Here is a 20,545-nt window from a genome sequence, read left to right as displayed (position 1 = left end):
ACAAACGTTTACGTTCGAAGATGTAGTCTTTTTTCTTATCATATATAAGTTTAAATCGTAATTTATCCGCGCCGTGAACTTTACATAATCGGTAATGACCTTTAACTCCTATACCAAACACCGAAACACGTATATAGTTAGTATAACCTTTTACGGTGAAAACAACAATAACCCCTCAATGCGGTTTTATTACCACAAATTTCAGTTTTCCCCTAAGAACCCATTGACAAAGATATGGTGCGTATCTCATTTTTGATATAATAATTTGTGTAATTAGTCTAATTGTTTCACAATTAACACTGTCGATGCTAAACCCAGTGCCACGAAGACCAACTCATGATCTTTTTGCCCATCGGAAAGAGTGTAATACTGAGAAATCGTTGGTGCATTGCCTAATGGTTCTAGTTGTTTACCTGTTAGCACGTAGTATTCTTTCATAGCTTCGTCGACGTCCTTGAAAGTTTAATGATTTTCGCGTTGTAGTTGATTATTGATAAAATCTAATCTCTTCATGCGTCTCTTAGCGTATTCAGCCTGTGCGGTCTGCAGTTTTTCTACAGCTATATCGTGTCGTTTTCTCTCCGCTTCTACCTCAGCCGCGTTTGACTCTCGTAATTTAGAAAATAGATATTTACTCCCGGAAAATGCTTGGGCATTCACAAGAGCTCCACCAACCATCATTGCTATCGTGGTCATATTATATATATTACTTTAAAATATTTTCAGGTATAATACCTTGTTTTACCAGAATGTCCTTGGTGGCCATCGCAATACCAATGTTCATAGTAAGCATAGCAACATCCTGCAGGTCGAAGTCGAGTTTTATAGTCGGTTGTTTTATAATCCGAGCGTATCCTACTGCTAAGCCGGAAACCACTAAGGCGTGGTACGCATCGTTAACGAATGTTTTTCCCTCAGACATAATATATATTAATAGAAATATAATTTTAATTATAACATAATATGAGGGTTGATCTCCTCTGGGGGTGTTGGTGATGGCTGTGGTTGTGTTTGTTTTGGTTTAAATAACATAAATAATGAAACAACAGCAGTGGCTACTACACCACCTACGGTAAAACACACAATGTGTAATTATTTTATGGTGCTGCCTGCCTAAGGCGTTTTTCTACCAGCTTCAACTCTTTTTTTGTTCTTCTTCTTCTGTGACATGCATCACTGGCTCTGTCTTCGGTGTTTCCTCCTCTGGAATCTTGGTTATTTCTTCCTGGGTAGTATCCATCTTGTATATTATTATTATTATTTTTTTTCCTCTTTAAATTGATAATGCTTTGTTGTGATAATCGCCGCCGTCACCGGGGCTAAAACATCCTGTATTTGTGGTACAGCACGCAGCTGATAGAGCTCAAGGCGTGTTCAATAAACGGTCTTTCTAGGTCCTCCCACAAATAGAGTCGACGTTCCGGTGGGATGGGTAAAAAATAATGACGCTATACCTGTGTAAATCTGGGTAATAGTAGAACCTATAACTTTTGTCATCTCAGCCCCGAGTTTTGACTCCATACCTGGCGTGTAATATACGATTTCCTCATCTGACATTTTCTGAATTTTATCAGCAGTTATATTATCTCCCTAAATATTGTTTTGCCTTACCACCCACAACTAGTGTTACCAGTCTGTCTCTGCTGCTTGTCGTCCTTTTGTTCATCTGAAACTAACATCTGTTCTAGTAATTCATCACAATCCATTTTATAATATAGTAATCTAGTTTTCATTTTTTTTAAATAATAACCAACCCACACTAAATACAGAGAGATAAAGGTTAGGTTACACATGACTATAACTTCAAAAACCGACATTTATACTAAAACTTACTAAAATTTCCAAAACATTACTAAAATTTACTAAAAATTACTAAAACATTACTAAAAATTACTAAAAATTACTAAACTATTACTTGGTAATCCACTGGTTGGTCGGTTTTCAACACGAGCTTAGCATGTTTAGTTTTTGCGAAGCTGTTTCTTAACCCGTTCCCCGGTCTAGTTTACTCATCACATCGTTTCTCTCTCAAGCATTCCTCGAACGAATCCCTGTCCTTGCAGTGAAATAGAGCTACCCATAGCGTCTTCGTTCACGTAAATCCTTTTAACACAGAGTTGAATTTTTGTGTCAGCACCCAGACGCTTATGTTCTCATGTGGTCGACCCTGAAAACGCTAGGTAGGACAGTATATCTCTACTTTTCGTTATCTCTATTAGCGCTGCAGTCATCCAGGATGAATAGCGTCGGCTTCTCTTTAAATTTGTTGTGATACACTTTCAAATAGTCCTGCAGGTGTGTTCCCGGATCGATTTTATATACATCGGGATCCGTCATCACCCAAGATCTATCCGTTTAAGTCTTGTTCATATTTATAGTAGGACATAAGATAATGATATTGTCAAATACGTCTTTATAGTACCCTCCAACAAATCCAGTACGAAAACTGTCTTGCCACAACCCGTGCCCACATATTATGGCGATAGCGGATCTCGTGGTAAATTAATAGATGGCTTGCACAAATCTCCCATTCTCTATATTAAGTTATGCTGTCCATAATTACATATAAATATAATTTTAAATTTACCAGTTGGTTGAGCCTTCTTCATTATTTGAATGGTTATGCCCTCACTTCCGTTGTCGATGCGACGACCACTACTGTGAAGAGTGTCGTCATCTGTCGATCTCATATCCAACCATAACGCGTACTTTGTGGTTAGGTAATCCCCGCTATGCACGGAGGATAGATCCAGGTCATTGACTACGTTGTTGACTATTGACTTTCGTTTGATAGCCGGTAGCTTCATTATGTCATCCCACTGCTGATATGCCTTCATTCCATGGCTAAATAGCTGATTAGGCACTCCCTCTATGGTCACTTCCACTTTGGTGATCCCTGGGTTGAAAAATTTCTCGCTGTCTCTTTTGAATGGATCGTATTCCTCCTTGGGTATGATTAATATACCTTTCATCGATCGCGCTGGCACGTTCATGTTGATATTCCATACCGTGTCGCTCTTGTCACGTAATATCATTCTATGTCGCAGTATCCTATCGTACATGATGGTCATTTTCCCAGAGTACTGATTTCGATTCTGCCGGGCGAGATCAGCATTAGTCACCATGTCAAACTCCAACGAGATGTTATCGATCTCGTAACTACCCTTTTCACCGTTCGGCGTATACACGACTTTGCTGTAATCATTGAACGTGAGTTCATATTCAAACCTGTCACCTAATGCGCGCTTGTAAAATGGTGCGTCTCCGCGAGCAACTCAAAGTCTAGCGGGATACAGAACCTGTTTCCATACGCTTCGCAATGGCTTTTCACTATTCGATAGTTTGGCTGTCTCGTCTTGTGTGAAGGCGCACTCGACACGTAACCTACTCGATTTACTGATTCCCTGGTACACGCCGCATGGTAGCGTTCTCCCTCACTTTCCATAGGTCTATGTAACAGTAATATACATCGCTTTAATGCCTATGCTAAGCACCTCGCTACCACTAATTTTATGGAGGTCCTCTCTTGACTATAGCACGGCCCACATTATTCACTAGCTCACGCTTTGTCGCTGGTCTGATTTCAACGCGATGTTAAATGCCAATCGCATCGCACCTGGTACTTATGACGTCGTTCTCCCCCAAGTTGGGGAATCAAACCAACAGTACTTGGTTGTGGTCTATCTTGCTGTCGTTGTTTGTAATAGTCACCGATCTGACGCACGGCTTTGACGCCTAGTGGTTCTCTTTAATCTTCAAAAGGATTTAGTTTTCTACCATATGACATTGTTATATATTTATATTAATATAATATAATTTCAAAAATATGGATCGATATTCCGATGGATGATTTTGGATCTATGGCCTCTGCTGATGTTGATTACTGATGAAGACATTTCGTTTACTAACTCATCATTGAGCAGCCAACTACTTAAAACAACAGTAGATCCATTATTACGATGGATTAAAAACGATAGAAAAAAAAACTACGTCGAGCTTCAGTACAAAGACTATTCGAAGTTTTTACCATAGATGATAAGGGCATTCTTTACGCCTAAAGGATAAACCGGAGGTTGATATCATGAACACGTGCACTAGAAAACCACTTGCCTTGTCAACGCTAACCAGTCGCCATGGTACCGAATTTATCCGTAATAAACTAAACATGCAGGATTATGGTGGTGCAAAACCTAAGATTCCTCCTCGGTAGTTCAAGATCTGCAAGCTACCAGGTCCGAACTCAGTAGTGGTGATGACATGACACAGCATGCTACAGAAGCGCCAGACAGCATCGAAAACTGTTGGGCATCGCATTCGGGACAAACCATTGCCTGGTTTTAAATTTCCAATAAGAGGAACTGTACGGCTTAGATGAAGCCTTGAAACATGTAATGGAGAACTCGAACAACATGGGTAAATCCGAACGAACTCGACGAGCACATCAGCAAGTGAAAACCAAACTCACCGAAACTGAAGACGATGATATGAAGCGTCGGTATCACAGAACGACTATATAATTTACAAGATGAGACAGACCGATTGGAATCCACTTCCTCGAATGCGAAACAGCTTTGATCTCAGATCAGCCGCAAGGAAACCATCGATCGAGTACTGAACGAGAGATACCACGCTATTGAAAGGATCAGAATATTGTTCCGAGAGCAAGGCATCACAATTGCCAGCGTTCTTGGTCGTATTGCCCTGGTCGTATCGCTGACCGGTGGTGGAGGAACACCAACACCACCAAAACCACCGAGTGGTGGCGACGTCAGAGACTGGATAAAAAAACATCTGAAATCACTAGGGGAAGCCCTGGCTAAACTGGCCGGTAAAGCCGCCGAAGCCATGCCAGGTATCCTGGGTAGCATCGTCTCGTGGTTGCTTAGCACTCTCTCGAAAACAGTCACGTGGCTCAGTCAAAACCAGTGGGCGTTCACCATCGCCGTTGCCGGGTTGGTGTACGTGGCCGCTTAAGGATTTTTTAACCAGATGAAACCCAAGCCAACCAAGGGATCCCAACAACCACCAGCTGTTTTACGGTCGATGTGCTGCTGATTAGACACCTGCACGTGTGGTGGTTGGGGTTGTGGTGGTGTGACTGAACCCTCCGACTTTGGAGGTGATGCCACTATACCCGCTTTCACCAGTATGCGTGGGTGGTAGTACATGGGAGACGTTGACGTCGGCGTTAACACCCAATTTTGGTCGAATGTGGCGATGATTATTTCATTGTTGTAGCCTGTTATTTTATTGATTCTCGGTGACGCATATCACTCGGAGCCATGTACAATCCAACACCGAACACGTGAAGTCGACTTTTGACCTGGCGTATTGCAGCGTATCCTGATATCGTTTTATAGCACTAGGTAAATCTACTGGTGATCGCGATAAGCGTCCTCAATATTAGCCACGAACTGTTTTTGAGAATCGTAAGCCGTTCCTTACCTATAATATTAGAACGCCGTCTGTGATTGAGACCCTAGAATAGCCCACATGTACGTTCGAATCGAATCGTTCAATCTGATAACACCAGCACGAGTAAAACCCTTCAACGTGTCCAGCATAAATATTTTCCAGTCATTCGGACCCTGCTCGAACCTCCATACCGGTAATCCTTGCTGCCGTCGAAAGACATGAGATCATCTCTCCACTCGTTACTCGTGACGTAAGCATTCGCATATGTTTTACCACCCCATTCTTTTAACTTTTTGCTGGCTTCCAACGAGGGGCATAAGTTGTGAACGATAGGGGATACCAACCCATGGTTCGGGCCCGCCAAACGCCAATCCGTCTTTGGGTCTAGTTCGAATTCATTACAAATCCGTTCATATCGCATGCGCCGATCATAACCAGATTGTTTACTGCATCCCATGCCTTGTCCTGTGGGATCGGGCGCTGATTTCTTTGACGATACGCCTTTACCTGGTAATACACGCGAAAAGTGATTTAAAAGTGAAAACGGATTTACTTAGCTCATTACGCCTAGTGTCTGTCAATGTCAAACCACATCCAGTTGTCGCACAACACACGGCAAAATTGAATTGATTCTGCCAGAACTGCATACGGTTGTGAAACCAATCGTGAACCATTTTAACATTAGTGACCGAAAACCTATAATTTTTAAACACGTCTATAAACTGGGTTTTGAAGTACGAACCAGCCGTGTCAACCACTATTTTCATGTGTGTGAAGTCATAAGCCTTTATGTTGTCGTTTGTTGGGTAACGTACTTCGGGTTTATACATATTATTATATAATATATAAATATATATAAATATGTACATTACGCTTCCTGGTGTAACGAGCGGTGAAGCCGTTCAACTTATTCACACTATTGATAACACATCTGGTCAACTCGAAATAGCACTATGTGATATAACCTACTACCCGCGATGGACAAACATCAACAGCAATAATAATAATGTGTTCTTTGGTGGATTTCTACGTAAAATAACAGATGGATACTACAGCATGTGTTCTCTAAATGATGAAGTTTTCAAACCCTTAGAAGCTGAACTCGAAATAAATGACTCAAACGGAACAGTGGTGTTGATTAACAACAGTCCAAACAAATTGAGACTCGGTCAACCGTTGGCGAAGATACTAGGGCTGCCACCAGAAGTAATAAACCCTAAGATTACCGTTACTGGTACGAAGTTACCAGAGCTAGTTCCATACCGCGAGCTATGCGTTCATCTTGATCAGCTTAGCACAACAGATAATGTACAAAGTGAATGTCCTTCCACATTGTTGAGGGCTGTCCTGGTTAAAACAGAAAAATACAATGACGGACGCACCGAGTCGTTTTCATCGCAACAGTATAAAAAATTGATAAATGGTAATATTTCTGAATTAAAAATATCAATTTTAGATACAAAAAATAATAATATAAATATAGGATACCTCAGCGTAACACTACATATACAATAATGGCTAGCAATCAAGGCCCAGGAATGCGAGTAAAAAGATGCAGTAATGTAGGATTATCAGACCTAGGTGATACTAGGGGGTTTGATGACTCAGAATAGATGGTAAAATTTACGCTTTTAAGCTTGTAAACAGCATTTACAAACGAGTTGAAGTTCCCGTCGTCGGTGGATCTGGTAGTACTTTTTAACCTAGATACATCAAGATCTGTCAGCAGCAACACTCGATACGATCTAGTTCACAACGACGAGGATGAATGGAGAATATACCCATCGTTCGGTGGTAAATTGTTCGATTTAAAAGACTTTGACAGAACGAACGTTGATCAAAACAAACCGTACTATCTAATGCTCACTAACAATAACAAGTGGATGATGTTACCATCTCGAATCAACTGGTTTCTCAACATTACACTAAGTTCCCCATACGCATTCACGGAAAACAAAGACCACTTACTAAACAAAGTCGTTTACAACGGATTCCTAATCGTGGCTTACGTCCCATCAGAGAGACGAAGTGTAATCATCAGCCCACTCTCAACTATGTCAGCCCACATGCTATCGGTGAAACCAGGGGAGAAAAACGCGGTTTTGAAGTTGGTGTCTGAATTCGACGGCGTGCTCAACATCTTGCAAAATCTACCGGAGAATTCCACGCTGGCCATTCAAGTCTACCTAGGCCAACCAACGCAGAGTGAGATTGAGATCGTGAAGGGAATCAAACTCCAGTGGGCTAAAAAACACCACTATCGCGTTTGCTCTATTTACGTGTGGGTGGGAAACGATTCACACACCAGTCTGCAGGGTATCACCGTTAACGTGGAAGACACTATATCTCTAGACAGTATTTTTCTATCCGAGAACATTTTATGGAATTGAAGTTAACGCCTGAGAAATTATCAGAAAAACAATTGGAAACTATTTTATAACAGTTATATAAACAATGGTAAGTCATTACCCCAATGTAACACTCGGTGATCTAGGAGACACAAACCGGTTCAATTTACCTGGTGAGGAAGACACCCCGTACCTACTATACTATAAAGACGATGTATACGAACGAATGCCACTAGCAGATTTTTCAGAGCTTGAATGGTTAATTAAAATAACACTAACCTCACCTTACATCTTTTTTAATCAAAATGATTTCGTTTTCAAAATTACAAACAACGGGATTCTTCTTATGTCCTTTAATCCCTTCAAAGAAAATACTGTTCAAGTATTACGAATACCAGGGCACACTGGTAACATGTTAGCTCCAGTCGGCTTGAATGCCAGTTTATTCATTCACAGCATTTACGATTACCAACGTGATTTTTTTTCAGATTCAAATTATGGTATAAAATCACACACCACGCTAGTTATAGACGTATATCTCGCAGAGATGTCCAGTCCAAGAATACTTTTAGACGGCCTTAGAATAATTTGGTTTAAAAGACACGAGAATAAACGTTGCCGAATCATAATAAGACAAGGTTATAAACCATTAATAAGCCTAGATGGGGTTCGTATTTTAGACGAAAACATACCTATTAATGTCTCACCCATTTACCTGTACAATAATCTAAACCTTATAAGCCTCAAATATATTAATCAAAAATTAAATGACATATAATTAAAAAATAATTTATAAAATATATTATAAACACATAAAATGGCGCTATACCCACTCTCTTTGATGATGAAGGAAATATAAAGGGAAGTGTAAGACTTGTTAAGTGTTAAGTGTTACTTTTTATCTCCCTGAAAAGTAGCCATAGTCTTAATCTTTTGAGTAAGACTATGGATACTTTTTACAGGGGAGATAACAAATGGTTGTGTTATGGGTTTATAAATAAATATGAGTTAGGAATGTATACTTATTGATTCCTTGCCTTATATGGGCTGGTCCCGTACAACATAGTCTTTCTAGTAAGACTGTGGCTACTTTTTTACATGGGAGATGAAAAGTAGTTGTGTTATGGATTATAGTTTGGCATGAAATGCATGTGGACCCGGTTTTTTGTAAATATCTCTTCATCCAATGATCCAATCGATCTCAAACTGTGCAAGTGGATGTTTTGTCAGACAACCTAATCACATTGTAAATCACCGATTTTATGCATTTGTATTAAAGAATCTGTCTATGTAACTGTCAACAAAATAAACAGCAGAACGCAGACTGCTTGCAGAGGGAGGGAGCCAATGACCTGTAACAGCGGCAGTGTTGGGTCATAAAGGTCAACGTTCGTCAATGTAGGTCAGCTATGCACGTGACAGGTATGAAGAGGTGTCACAGGTCGTGAATAGGGTAAGGTGGGTGCCAACTGTTAACCATCATACGGAGTTTGTTTCTCTGAGTTGTTCAACATTAACCACAAAACCCATTAGTGAGAATTATTCTGTAGGTTAAAATCTTTAAATTTGTAATGTTAATGTCATATTTTGTTTATGCAGTACCTAAGTGGAAATGCATTTAAAGAACACAGAAAGTATATTTACACTAAATCATTAATCGGACCACCTATGGTTAGAACTCAACAACTGTTAAAGCCCCGTTCCCTCGGACACAAGCACACACAATCATGCACACTCATTGAAGAAAAGATAGAATGAAGACAAAAGTGTTATGTTTTGATGTCGTTCACATTCCAAATTAAGCAATGCATTTCTAATAGCTTTAAGCATATAGATAGTTAATATTTATATTTTCATGATAATTTTATGTGAAATGAGTGTTTCATGTTACACTATAAGTCGTTGGAATTAGTCAGTGCTGTCATTGTTAAAAGAAGTTATATTTCTTTGAGCATATCTGGCTGGATACTATTATTATCTGTAAATATAATAACAGAATTAAACTTCATCAAGTTCACTCCATTCTTCCACAGAGGAGTCATCAGTGTCCAGACGAATGACAACTGGATTAACTGTTTGCTCCTTCAAGCCATCTTTGAGCCAGTACTCTTTCTCCACCTTCTTGACATGTTCAACACATGCATGCCAGCGTGCAATGTCAATGTCACATATAGCAGTGTTGACAATGTGCTTGACATCATTCAACTTGAATGATTGATTTTTCCGGGCCACTGTACTTTTAAGGTCTCCCCAGATAAGTTCGATTGGGTTGAGATCACAGTGGTACGGTGGTAATCTCAAGACCTTATGGCCGTGTTGGCGTAGCATGTTGTCAATGTTATATGTGGGTGGAGGTTTGTTAGGTTTAATCAAAGAGTACAACTGTGGTTTAGTGGCCTTAATTGAAAATTGTATATTGTTATTTGTTAGCCATTGCTGCATATCTGACTTCTTTGTATTGGAAGTTGGGCACCTATTGTTTGGATCTCGAACACTGTGATAGGGAGCATTGTCCATGACAACAAGACTTTTGTAAGGCAGAGCTGGCAACAATTGTTCCTCAACATACTGTGTGAAAACCGTTGAGTTCATTTCTGTATGATAGTCCCTACCATCTGTGCTCTTTGACCGAAATACCAGATCACACCCAGGTAGGAATCCACGGTGGGAACCAGCATGAAGAACGATTAAACGTTCACCTTTGCCTGTTGGTATTTTCCTACCATCACTGGGATCAGTGGGTAGCCACTGTCTGGCAGCAGTATGGTTTGCATTGACCCAGGTCTCATCCAGAGATATATAGGTTCGAACCCATCCTCTCTTGCCTGCTTAATTTCTCTCAGATAGTTACACCTTATTTTCACAATATCAGATCTCTCACACATTACAAGTTTCTGGTTTGCTACCTTCTTGTACTTGTATCCAAATTTGAGCAGTAGTTTGCTTAGCATAAACCTAGAAACATTAATGTCGTGATCCTCTGCAAGGATGTGTTTTAACTTTCTTGTGGACAGGTGTTCATTTCTAGCAAATAGCCGGCGAATGACATCTCTGATGACCCTGATGTCAAAAGAATCTAACTTTGATGCCTACCTTTTGTACAAGGTTTTGTTTATTGGTTGTTGGTTTATTTTTCACAATTTTAGCACGATGTTCTTTTTCATGCCAAGAGCAAAAGTTGTACGTTTCATGTAATCCGACACCTTATAAATCGGTTTGCTACGTTTGCTCTCTTTTAAAAAAATTCAACACATTTCTAATTAAACGTTTAGCATCATCTGAATAAGCTTTCATGATGACAGCTAGAAGTAGTCAATGTGAATGATCCAAACGGTCTATCACTGTGCAGTGCACAGGTAGCAAGCAGTCTGCGTTCTGCTGTTTATTTTGTTGACAGTTACATAGACAGATTCTTTAATACAAATGCATAAAATCGGTGATTTACAATGTGATTAGGTTGTCTGACAAAACATCCACTTGCACAGTTTGAGATCGATTGGGGTTATAACACTGGCGGATTCAGTAAAACATATATTACGGTTGATGTTGACTTGTGCAGTACACTTTGAAGCCTAGGTCCCATATTCTGCTTCCCAATATCAAAGATCATTTGGACAAATGTAATAATTTCGTCCGAAGGTTCTTGTGAGAGAGGTTACCTACCCTTTCTCAAATACACTGCTTTTCACATTCTGTTGTATCGATATCACACGTCACTTTCAGAGCAAGTCTTTGGTGGACTATGTCCTGACTGGACCCAGTACGACACCTCAGACCAGAACATCGAGTGTGTGCAGAATACAGTGTCAACAGAGAAGAGATGCCTCTGTAAGATGGGATGTACAAGCCATCAGGGACTTGTACGGAAAGTAAGTAGCTTATAGGAGTTGTTTTACTTATATGTTAGCTGTAGGCACCGAGGGATTGTCCGCCGTCTGTGGTCGTCGGTAATATGTTTAATACAGTTGATCCAGATGAGGAATGTTCAGTGCCACGTGTTCTAAAACACAACATATATCTGACACATACAAGGGTTAAAGTAAACTATATAAACGCTTTTTGTATTTTTGAAGTCGTGGAATGGATTTTTCAAATTTGAAAAATCGATACGAATATCTAAAGGCTATCCAGTTTCGATCTGAGTGTCAATACTCTTATCTAAGGGATTAGAATAAGATATAAAAGACAAAGAAGTATGGTAAAGTAGATTTAGCTGCTTTCAGAGGGGACTTAAGGAGATTTTACGTTCAGTTAATAAAAGTGAAAATATGTACATGTAAACACCCTTCGTCCTGGAATATATTTTTGAACGCCAGAGCATCATAAAAAGCAATGGCGATAAAAGTACCATCCTACCATCCGTGATCACATATCAGTTACAGAAAAAACGCGATTGTACACGTAGATACTATTGGCCTTCTTTTGTTTATACCATTTCAAAATGTGGGCAGTTTTAATACTGGGCCACAAAATTTGTGACAAGGCATCAACCACTTCATCTGTCTTGCCTATACATTTATCTGACTGTGCGACTTTCACCAAAGTATACCATGTTATACACAACCCATCTATATGCTATGTGGAGTCCACTCTTTGTTTACATTTTTTAGAAGAGAACAATAAGAAACAATGTTGAATTTCTTGATGCAGGTGGACTTTATCAAAGGTTGTCTTTTCTTCATGCCTGATGTTTCTTTTGCACTTGTATAGTCGCTATTGTCTTCAACCCAACTGATGTTAATATGTTTGAATTAGGTTGAAATGATCTGTTTTCACAGTCGTTTACAGTTTCATACTTAGCTAAAATCATTATAGTTCTATGGCCCATTTGCCTAAAAGTAATGGCGCTGGGATGAGCGTAAGCCCATGTTAAAATATGGAGTTGCGAGCACCTTAGGGTCCTTGGATCCTGGATTGTACGCATAGTGAAATCGTTTAGTTCTGGATCTAACACTTACGTGTTATTGTGAATGTCCATTTAATTATAGACAGACAGACAGACAGACAAGTGAGTGAGTGGGTGACTTTAGTTTTATGCCGCACTCCAGCAATATTCCAGCTTTATGGCGACGGTCTGTAAATAATCGAGTCTGGACCAGACAATCCAGTGATCAACATCATGAGCATCGATCTGCGCAATTGGGAATCAATGACATGTGTCAACCAAAGTCAGTGAGCCTGACCACCCGATCCCGTTAGTTGCCTCTTACGACAAGCTGGGTTACTGAAGATCAATATTCTAACCTGGACCTTCACGGGTGAGATAGATAGATAGATATCTGATTATTGCACAAAATATTTCACGTTCATAAAACCATGTCCGTATGGCGTAAATCCTGCATTTTGGCTGTCATCACACCATCTAATGTTCAGATTGTCAAAGAAGCCCTTTACACTGCCTGAAATAGTATGCTTTAAATGGTTTATAGGAAACACTATCCTGTCGCTTTTCACATTTATTTGTGTGTCCAATTAGTTCTGGAATCTCGTCAATCTAATGTACTTAGTAGTCAGAGGTTAACAGCTATGAGACAGAGTGACATCTCTCACGACATGGTCGCCAGCTACCATCAGAGTGCGCGTCTGAAATATATAATTTGCTAGAAATCCACACTCATTCTGCCGAAAGTACAACAATTTGATGTCCTCATTCGGAGAGAGATGCTCTCAGTGTACTTTCCATGGATTCGAGTGCTAGGTGACAATTGAAAGAAGGCTGGAAAGAAGCAGTCTAGAAAGAAGCAGGCCGTTGATAAGAAAAAAAAATTATGGGAAACACACGAACATTATTTACGGAGTCACCAAACGAATACTAAGAACAGTATCCAATCTTACTCCATCCTGATTAATTCTAACATGGGGTACAATATGTGAAGCCCATTTCCGGTGTCCCCGCCGTGATATTGCTGGAATGTTGGTAAAGCGGCGTAAACCATACTCACTCCGCACTCGCTCACTCATTATATGGTAGAAAGGTATATCAGGAAATGTGGCCATATCATTGTGACTTGAATCCGATTGAAAATGATCTTAGGGTGTTGTCAGAGGTGATGCTAGTAGGCTCAATACTACGTCAAGGCAACTGTCACCTGGGGAAGCGATTTCAGACACTATAGAATTGTGTGAACAAACTACAGACGTATAAAACTAAACTCACTCACTCATCTAACCATGCAGTATTAGCAAGAGGGTAAAAAAATACTTACGTTGCAGTCAGTCAAGTTGATAAGCTGCTTTATCGCACTGTGCATCATCCTATCTGCGACAGTCACTGCCCAGGGCCGATCACATACGATTGACGCCAGTGGGGCACGTTAAAACGTCTTCATTAATTCGTCAGGGATGCTACATACGTTACACATATTTATCATATCTGCTGGTGTAAGCAGTTCGAGTGTCATCATTGTCCATACGAGCTCATTACAAATCTGCTTTCATCTGTCGTTATATTTGTTCACCAGCAACAGCGACATATAATCCTATAAGGATGAATGAGAACTTCACCAATAGTCACGACTGCATGTGGAATGTGAAGGTGGACGTAACTACAGAATTCAAGTATCTCTTCGAGGTGAGTTGAGACATGAGGCATGAAAATATCACTATACTTATTATGAATGCGATTTATATGTTCATAAGGAAGTTTCAATCTATGCAACTGTAAATGACGACGAACCCGGACAAGGAGTGAGCCGGGTGTACTATCACAATTTCCAATATGGCCATAAAGACAATACCAGGTCGTAAGTTGTAAGATAGCCCCTGAAATGTAAGATGATCTGACCTTACTGTAAGTCAAGTGAGTGTATACTATTACCTGGTTGTCTTTCACGTCATATCATTACATTATTGTTATCGTCACAAAGACTCTCAAATCAAACTCATTCTATATATAGTTTCTCTGTGACTAGGTCCGTCTCTACAACAGAGGGTTTGCAGGCTCTGTTGTCGGTGTAAGCAGAGACATAGTGGGAGGTGGTAAGTATTAAATTATTGACTAACATTTCGACTTGGTGATTTACTGGATACTAAGTATTAAATGTAATGATGTGTTGTTATTATTTATCACAATCAGAGTGAGTGAGTGAGTTTAGTTTTACGCCGCACTCAGCAATATTCCAGCTATATGGCGGCGGTCTGTAAATAATCGAGTTTGGACCAGACAATCGAGTGATGAACAGCATCAGCATCGATCTGCGCAATTGGGAACCGATGACATGTGTCAACCAAGTCAGCGAGCCTGACCACTCGATCTCGTTAGTCGCCTCTTACGACACGCATGGGTTACTGAAGATCAATATTCTAACCCGGACCTTCAAGGATTATCACACTCAGAAATCCTGTGGTAGGTTAATAAAAGCGACGAAACCTTCTCCAGTCATAGCAAATCTTTACGTACAATGTAACCTTATACGGTACCTGGAATGTGCTCTGTAATGTGTTAACTCAAATGTGAACTCTGCTGCTACCAACTTGACATGTGTCCAGTGGAATTCACCAGACATATGATTTAATGATATTGCGAGTCCAGGTCATACCAAGTAAATTACGCCTCACGAAATGTTTGTATGACTATTTTTTTTAGCTAGAAAACATATCTTGTTAGGGGTCCCGATTGCTTAAATGCCAGTAATATTAATATTGAAATTGAGCATTTCCCAAATACTCTTTGGATAATCGGCATTCCTCTCTGTGCTTTACCTATTTGTCCACCATAATATGAGTATTTTGTAAGCGAAATTTAAACCCAATTTCATCTCACCTCACATTTTAAATTTGTTATAATGTTACATGTATTTAAGATGTACGGTTCAAAGTCGACATGTATTCAGTTAATCTCCAAAGGTGATTGTACACTTTCTCTCTATTTTTCGAAATTACTTTTATAGCAGAAACATGTGTTTTTGCCAAATGCTTCCTCTCAATTTCCTAGCTCCATCACAGACGGCAGTTATATATTCCGTGAGAGAAGGTACTGTGGAATCAGAGACGCCATCCCTGCTGATCTGTCCCAGATGTCTTAATGATCACATAAATGGTCAAGTTAACAGTACGGGGTTGATTGTATGCCGAAAAGAAAATTGTGGTCAAGCCGGTGAGCAATTTAGGTCTTCAAAATCTTTGATTTGCTCTGACAACATTTTGTGAACTGTACGCAAACTCACACGTGGCCATTCGATTACCTATTTGACTCCCAAGGTGGACCAAATTGTTCTTTCAAAGCGTTTCCAATCATTAAGCTCAAATGTTAGGTACACAGATTTAACATTTTGTAACGGTTGGCTTTTCGTAACAACAATATACAGGCAAACATACCAGTCGACATCTTGTTTAATATCCCATACAGGAAATCGTGACCAAGCTACTACTGCAGTGGATTATGGCAATATGGCCAACTGGAATGCAGCCAATGAGCAAGATTTTGGTATTCCCTACAGAGCAACAAAGATGACTGGCTGGCTGGAAATGTTGGTAGGTATGAGGGTACGACATTTTATACGACATACCCAGATCATAACCAGTTCAGGTGGTTAGGAAGAATAGCGTCTTGTAACAACCTTAGTCATATAATCTACGGTTTCCTATTAGTGGTTAGTCAATCTGTTTTCTTTTGTATTACAGGAAACACAAGTTTACATTTTACTCTCGGAAATGACGATTGCAGTGGAAACACGAAAAATCTCTTTTGTAATGGAAAACTCCCTCCTGGGAAAACATTAATGTAAGTTCATTAGGACAGTCACAACTTTCACAAAGTTTCAAAAAGTGATTTAAAGAATTTGAAAATTCAATGAGGGACATTTCTGTGTTTCTGTATGCTGCTAGTACATAGAGTATATAGCAACGTGTTTTACCATTTCAGTGTATATGCATTCTCTTGCACGGATCATGGATGCACCACGAGCAGCAGAATAGAAATATCAACACCAGGTAAACACCAGTTTACTATAGTTGACTGAACATACCTGCTCTTGTAAAGTGACAAATGACTTAATGACTGTGTAATCTGTCAACAACATATATATTTCAGCACCAGTACCTGTTGCCGCTGTGGTCGGAGGTGTAGTTGCTGCGGTAGTTGTCATAACGGTCGTTACAGGCATCATAATTTTCCTGCGACGACGGTGAGAGTTGTCGATTTGAAAAGCAGAACTTAGATTTACAGTCAAAACTTGATTACGTTTTGATGAAGTAAATGTTTATCATATTACATGTGTTTGTAAATGTGATTGTTAAGGGACAATTTATCATATTACATTGCTGTTTATTATCTCAATGTCATATTAGCAGTTTCAAAGTTATCCTTTAATGTTTATTGAAACAAAACCACAACCACACAACTCAGAGTGGAGAAACTGTATCTTCTGGCGCGGATATGAACAATATTCTTTACTTAAAGCAATGCAATATACACACTCAAAAGAATGTTTTGTAAGTGAAAAGATTAATTTTACCATGCGTTTTGCATTACAAACCCTGATTAAGCAATAGCTTTAAATATCAGCCCTTTCACTATTTCTGTTCACTACGAGCAACAGTATCAGCAGTCTGTTGGTTATCCAAGACTTCCGCGATATACCTGTAACGTTACTTTGGCATTAAACGTTCGATTATTATCAAAAAATGATCGGTACCTGTTGTAATGCAAATATTGTACTGAAATTCAATGGATTATATCATACAATGTCTCCACTGTGTCCAAAATGAGAAAAACATCTTCCGTGTTCCATTACTTCTTAAACAGTGCAGATTCTTCGATATACATGTACATACCAAAAGGTTCTGATTTCTTACAGAAGAGCACACAAGGAAAGGCCTAAGAAGAGCAGAGATGAAGTCCTCGCAAACGATCAGGTCCGCCCAGAGCAAGATGACGTATACGAAAACATTCCTGATGGTCAGATGGTGACTGTCGACAGCAACCAATGTAATGGGGGTTATGTAAACTATGTGTCTGGACAATCCTTTCGGGACACAGACAATACCTATGACAAACTTGCCATTTACCAGAATGTAGATGGTCATGATTATGGGAGGATTAATATTGAAACCAGTTTTAAATAAAACTACAAGTAGCAATAGCAAAATGATTACCATATGTTCTTCAATGCAATCGGGTATAGTACATGCAGCCAACCAGTTAAAATGCTATTGCTGTTTAGTTTGTGAATGATGAAACTGGTTTGAAACCAGTTTTAAATAGACCTACAAGTAGCAATAGCAAAATGAGTACCATATGTTCTTCAGTGCAATCATGTATCCAACCATTTCAAATGCTATTGCTGACGTGTTTATTTTATGAATTATGAGTACTCATGGATATTAATCACTATACATGTACGTGACAGGTGAAATACTCTCCGTGACGTAGACTTTGCTGCAACATCGCTTCATCATCTCTCTCTAATAATTCCTGTTGGGTTAAACATTCATGTTACTCTTAGATTATGCTGTTCTTTTGTTTCATTGTTTAACGAAAGGAATGTGGTGTTAATTAGTACTATACAAAAGATATATGTATGCACGCTGTATGTTGAGGGTAAATCCTTGTAGGTTCCACGATCATTAGAAACCATTACAGCCGCCTGTACGATCCGAATGACTATCAGAAAGTGATGGTAAGGAATCAGAGAGAACATTATTTTTGTCAGTCATGTGTAAAATTATGTGTCCTTTACATGTCTACCATGAACGTTTTATAAAGCTTTACCAGTGCCTTAAATGCTGTAACTTAATCTATCAGTTTCTGAGTTCGAGTCTATTGACACTAATTGTACCTCTAACGTTGAACAAAGTAAGGCCGAAGCCGCAGGAATATTACTGGACATAAAGGGAAAGGATTTACTGTTGAAAAGTCTGTGGATATATTTTATCACAGTGAATACATAGATCTAAATATGAAACAACGTTGTCATTTTTCTCATTTACAAAACTTAGATTACAATGTATATTACAACCAAATAAAAAAACTCAAGTAAATGGATCGAGATTATACTTAGAATGGTATCATGTCGCAAGCGTATCATCGTAATAATCAACTCACTCACTCATTACAAATGTTTTAGCATTAAGCTTTAGTCACACTTCTGTGGCTGTTAGAAAAAATAAAATTTTGCATCTTTTGTAAGTGTGTACGTCATTTTTTTGAATGAAATAAATGCGTGTGTGTGAGAGTGAGTGAGAGAGGGGAGTGAGAGAGGAGAGAGAGTTACAGTGCCTGTGGACCATTCTTTCTGCCAATCTGTTTGATTCAGCTCATCCTAAATTTGTGATTTAATTTGTGATGGAAACTGGCGAAGGTCAGCGTGCAGTGGCCAATACGTTCTATGTTACACACTCCGTGGTGAGCAGACAATGAAACAGGTACGACCAAACCAAATATGTTGGCTGTCGATCTCGTCCAGGGCGCCTCCGGCCAGCAACAAGAATAAAAGTTCAACAAAATCGAGATCAAACGGCGAGTGAGATTGTGGCAGAGGTTCTGCCTACTTCAGTACGAGTTTCGGGTCACAGAAATGGTCTATTGCAGCCCATCTCCTCGCTAGACGGCCTCGTGTTATACCGTCTTATTGACCTCGATCGGCCGTGTTGTTCACACAGTCGAAAGTGGGTCTCGTTGCTTCTTACCTTTCTTGTTTTCATTTCAGTACCGATTCTCGTTGCAGACGTACATTAAGATACTTTGGTTGTAATCCGTTGGTATATGACCAGATGGTGGTCACATGATTACGTGCAAACACTTAGTTGCGGGTACAGAAACGTGCAGTAAAACTTGGACAAAAGTACTGTGACTATGTGTCCCAGTCCACCCAGCTGTGAATGGGTACCTCGTAAGAATGGGAAAGCGACAATAACCCTGTGCGCCTAGTGACTGCAAGAGTTGCATAACCCCAGGGAGTTGAGATAGTTAAGACACCCAGTGATCGAGGGAAAATCAAAGCAGCTGAGCTGGATATCGGCGCTATACAAATGTATGTATTCTAATTGTGATGTCGTAATCTTGAATCAGAATTACCAGTTATCAAGTTGTGCCCTCCAGATTTACCTCGAAACTGGGTCTGTTGTTGCTTCTTACCTTTCCCGTTTTCATTTACGAGTAAATACTGATTCACGTTGCTGATGTGATTGTGCATGGTGATGTCAAATTGAACTTACTTTAAAACTACATTAAGATACTTTGGATGTATTTTAATTGTAATATCATAATCTCGAACCAGTATTGCCAGATATCAAGTTGTGCCCTACAGATTTACCTCGACCCTTAACTTGGGAGATCTTTATTTTATTATCACTGCGTTGCAGATTAAAGAAATGATTAAGTGATAACAGTCGTGATTATTGATCAAAGATTGAGTCACAAAAATAAACTCATAGGTCCTTTTCTCAAGTTTTCAACATGTACAGCTTAAAGAAAATGTACTTTTAGACCAGTTCCAAGGAGTATTTCGCGAGCTTTCCAGACGCCTTTTTTTCGTTCATAATGCTGGTATTGCACGAGACTCTATGATGCATATGCATATATGTGTGTGGTCCTAGTACAATCAAATTTACACTGTTTGCACCACACGCTTGCAGAAACGCTTTTCGAGTTCATTCCTGGAATGTCTTAGTCTTTAGGAAGTACAAATATTCCATTTTATTGGCATTGTTACATTATATTGTACAACCAATACAGAGCTAATATACTGCGTAATATTTCATCTTAAAAAACCCCATTAAGATGCCCTAATAAACAAACCCCGAATTGCATTCCTCTATCTCTCATATACACTTTTCGAACA

The 20,545-nt window shown here is 39.4% G+C and overlaps 1 protein-coding gene across 1 annotated transcript in view; it reads left to right on the top strand.

Moving 5' to 3' along the window:
- LOC124271513 (phosphatidylinositol phosphatase PTPRQ-like) overlaps positions 1–18,886 on the top strand; it is an 85,775-nt gene extending 66,889 nt beyond the window's left edge. The window contains exons 8-14 of the mRNA XM_046706662.1: positions 14,675–14,741; positions 15,697–15,858; positions 16,111–16,235; positions 16,386–16,485; positions 16,627–16,694; positions 16,795–16,888; positions 17,561–18,886. Of these exons, the coding sequence (XP_046562618.1) occupies positions 14,675–14,741; positions 15,697–15,858; positions 16,111–16,235; positions 16,386–16,484 (453 nt within the window). The 3' untranslated portion in view covers position 16,485; positions 16,627–16,694; positions 16,795–16,888; positions 17,561–18,886. The remainder of the gene's footprint in view (positions 1–14,674; positions 14,742–15,696; positions 15,859–16,110; positions 16,236–16,385; positions 16,486–16,626; positions 16,695–16,794; positions 16,889–17,560) is intronic.
- The last annotated feature ends 1,659 nt before the right edge of the window (positions 18,887–20,545 follow it).

This window comes from Haliotis rubra, unplaced genomic scaffold (assembly GCF_003918875.1).
Source record: "Haliotis rubra isolate DU_JTF1 unplaced genomic scaffold, ASM391887v1 Scf1609, whole genome shotgun sequence".
Taxonomy (NCBI): Eukaryota; Metazoa; Mollusca; class Gastropoda; order Lepetellida; family Haliotidae; genus Haliotis; species Haliotis rubra.
Note: the sequence above shows the minus strand (reverse complement) of the source record. Positions and strands in the feature narration are given on the sequence as shown.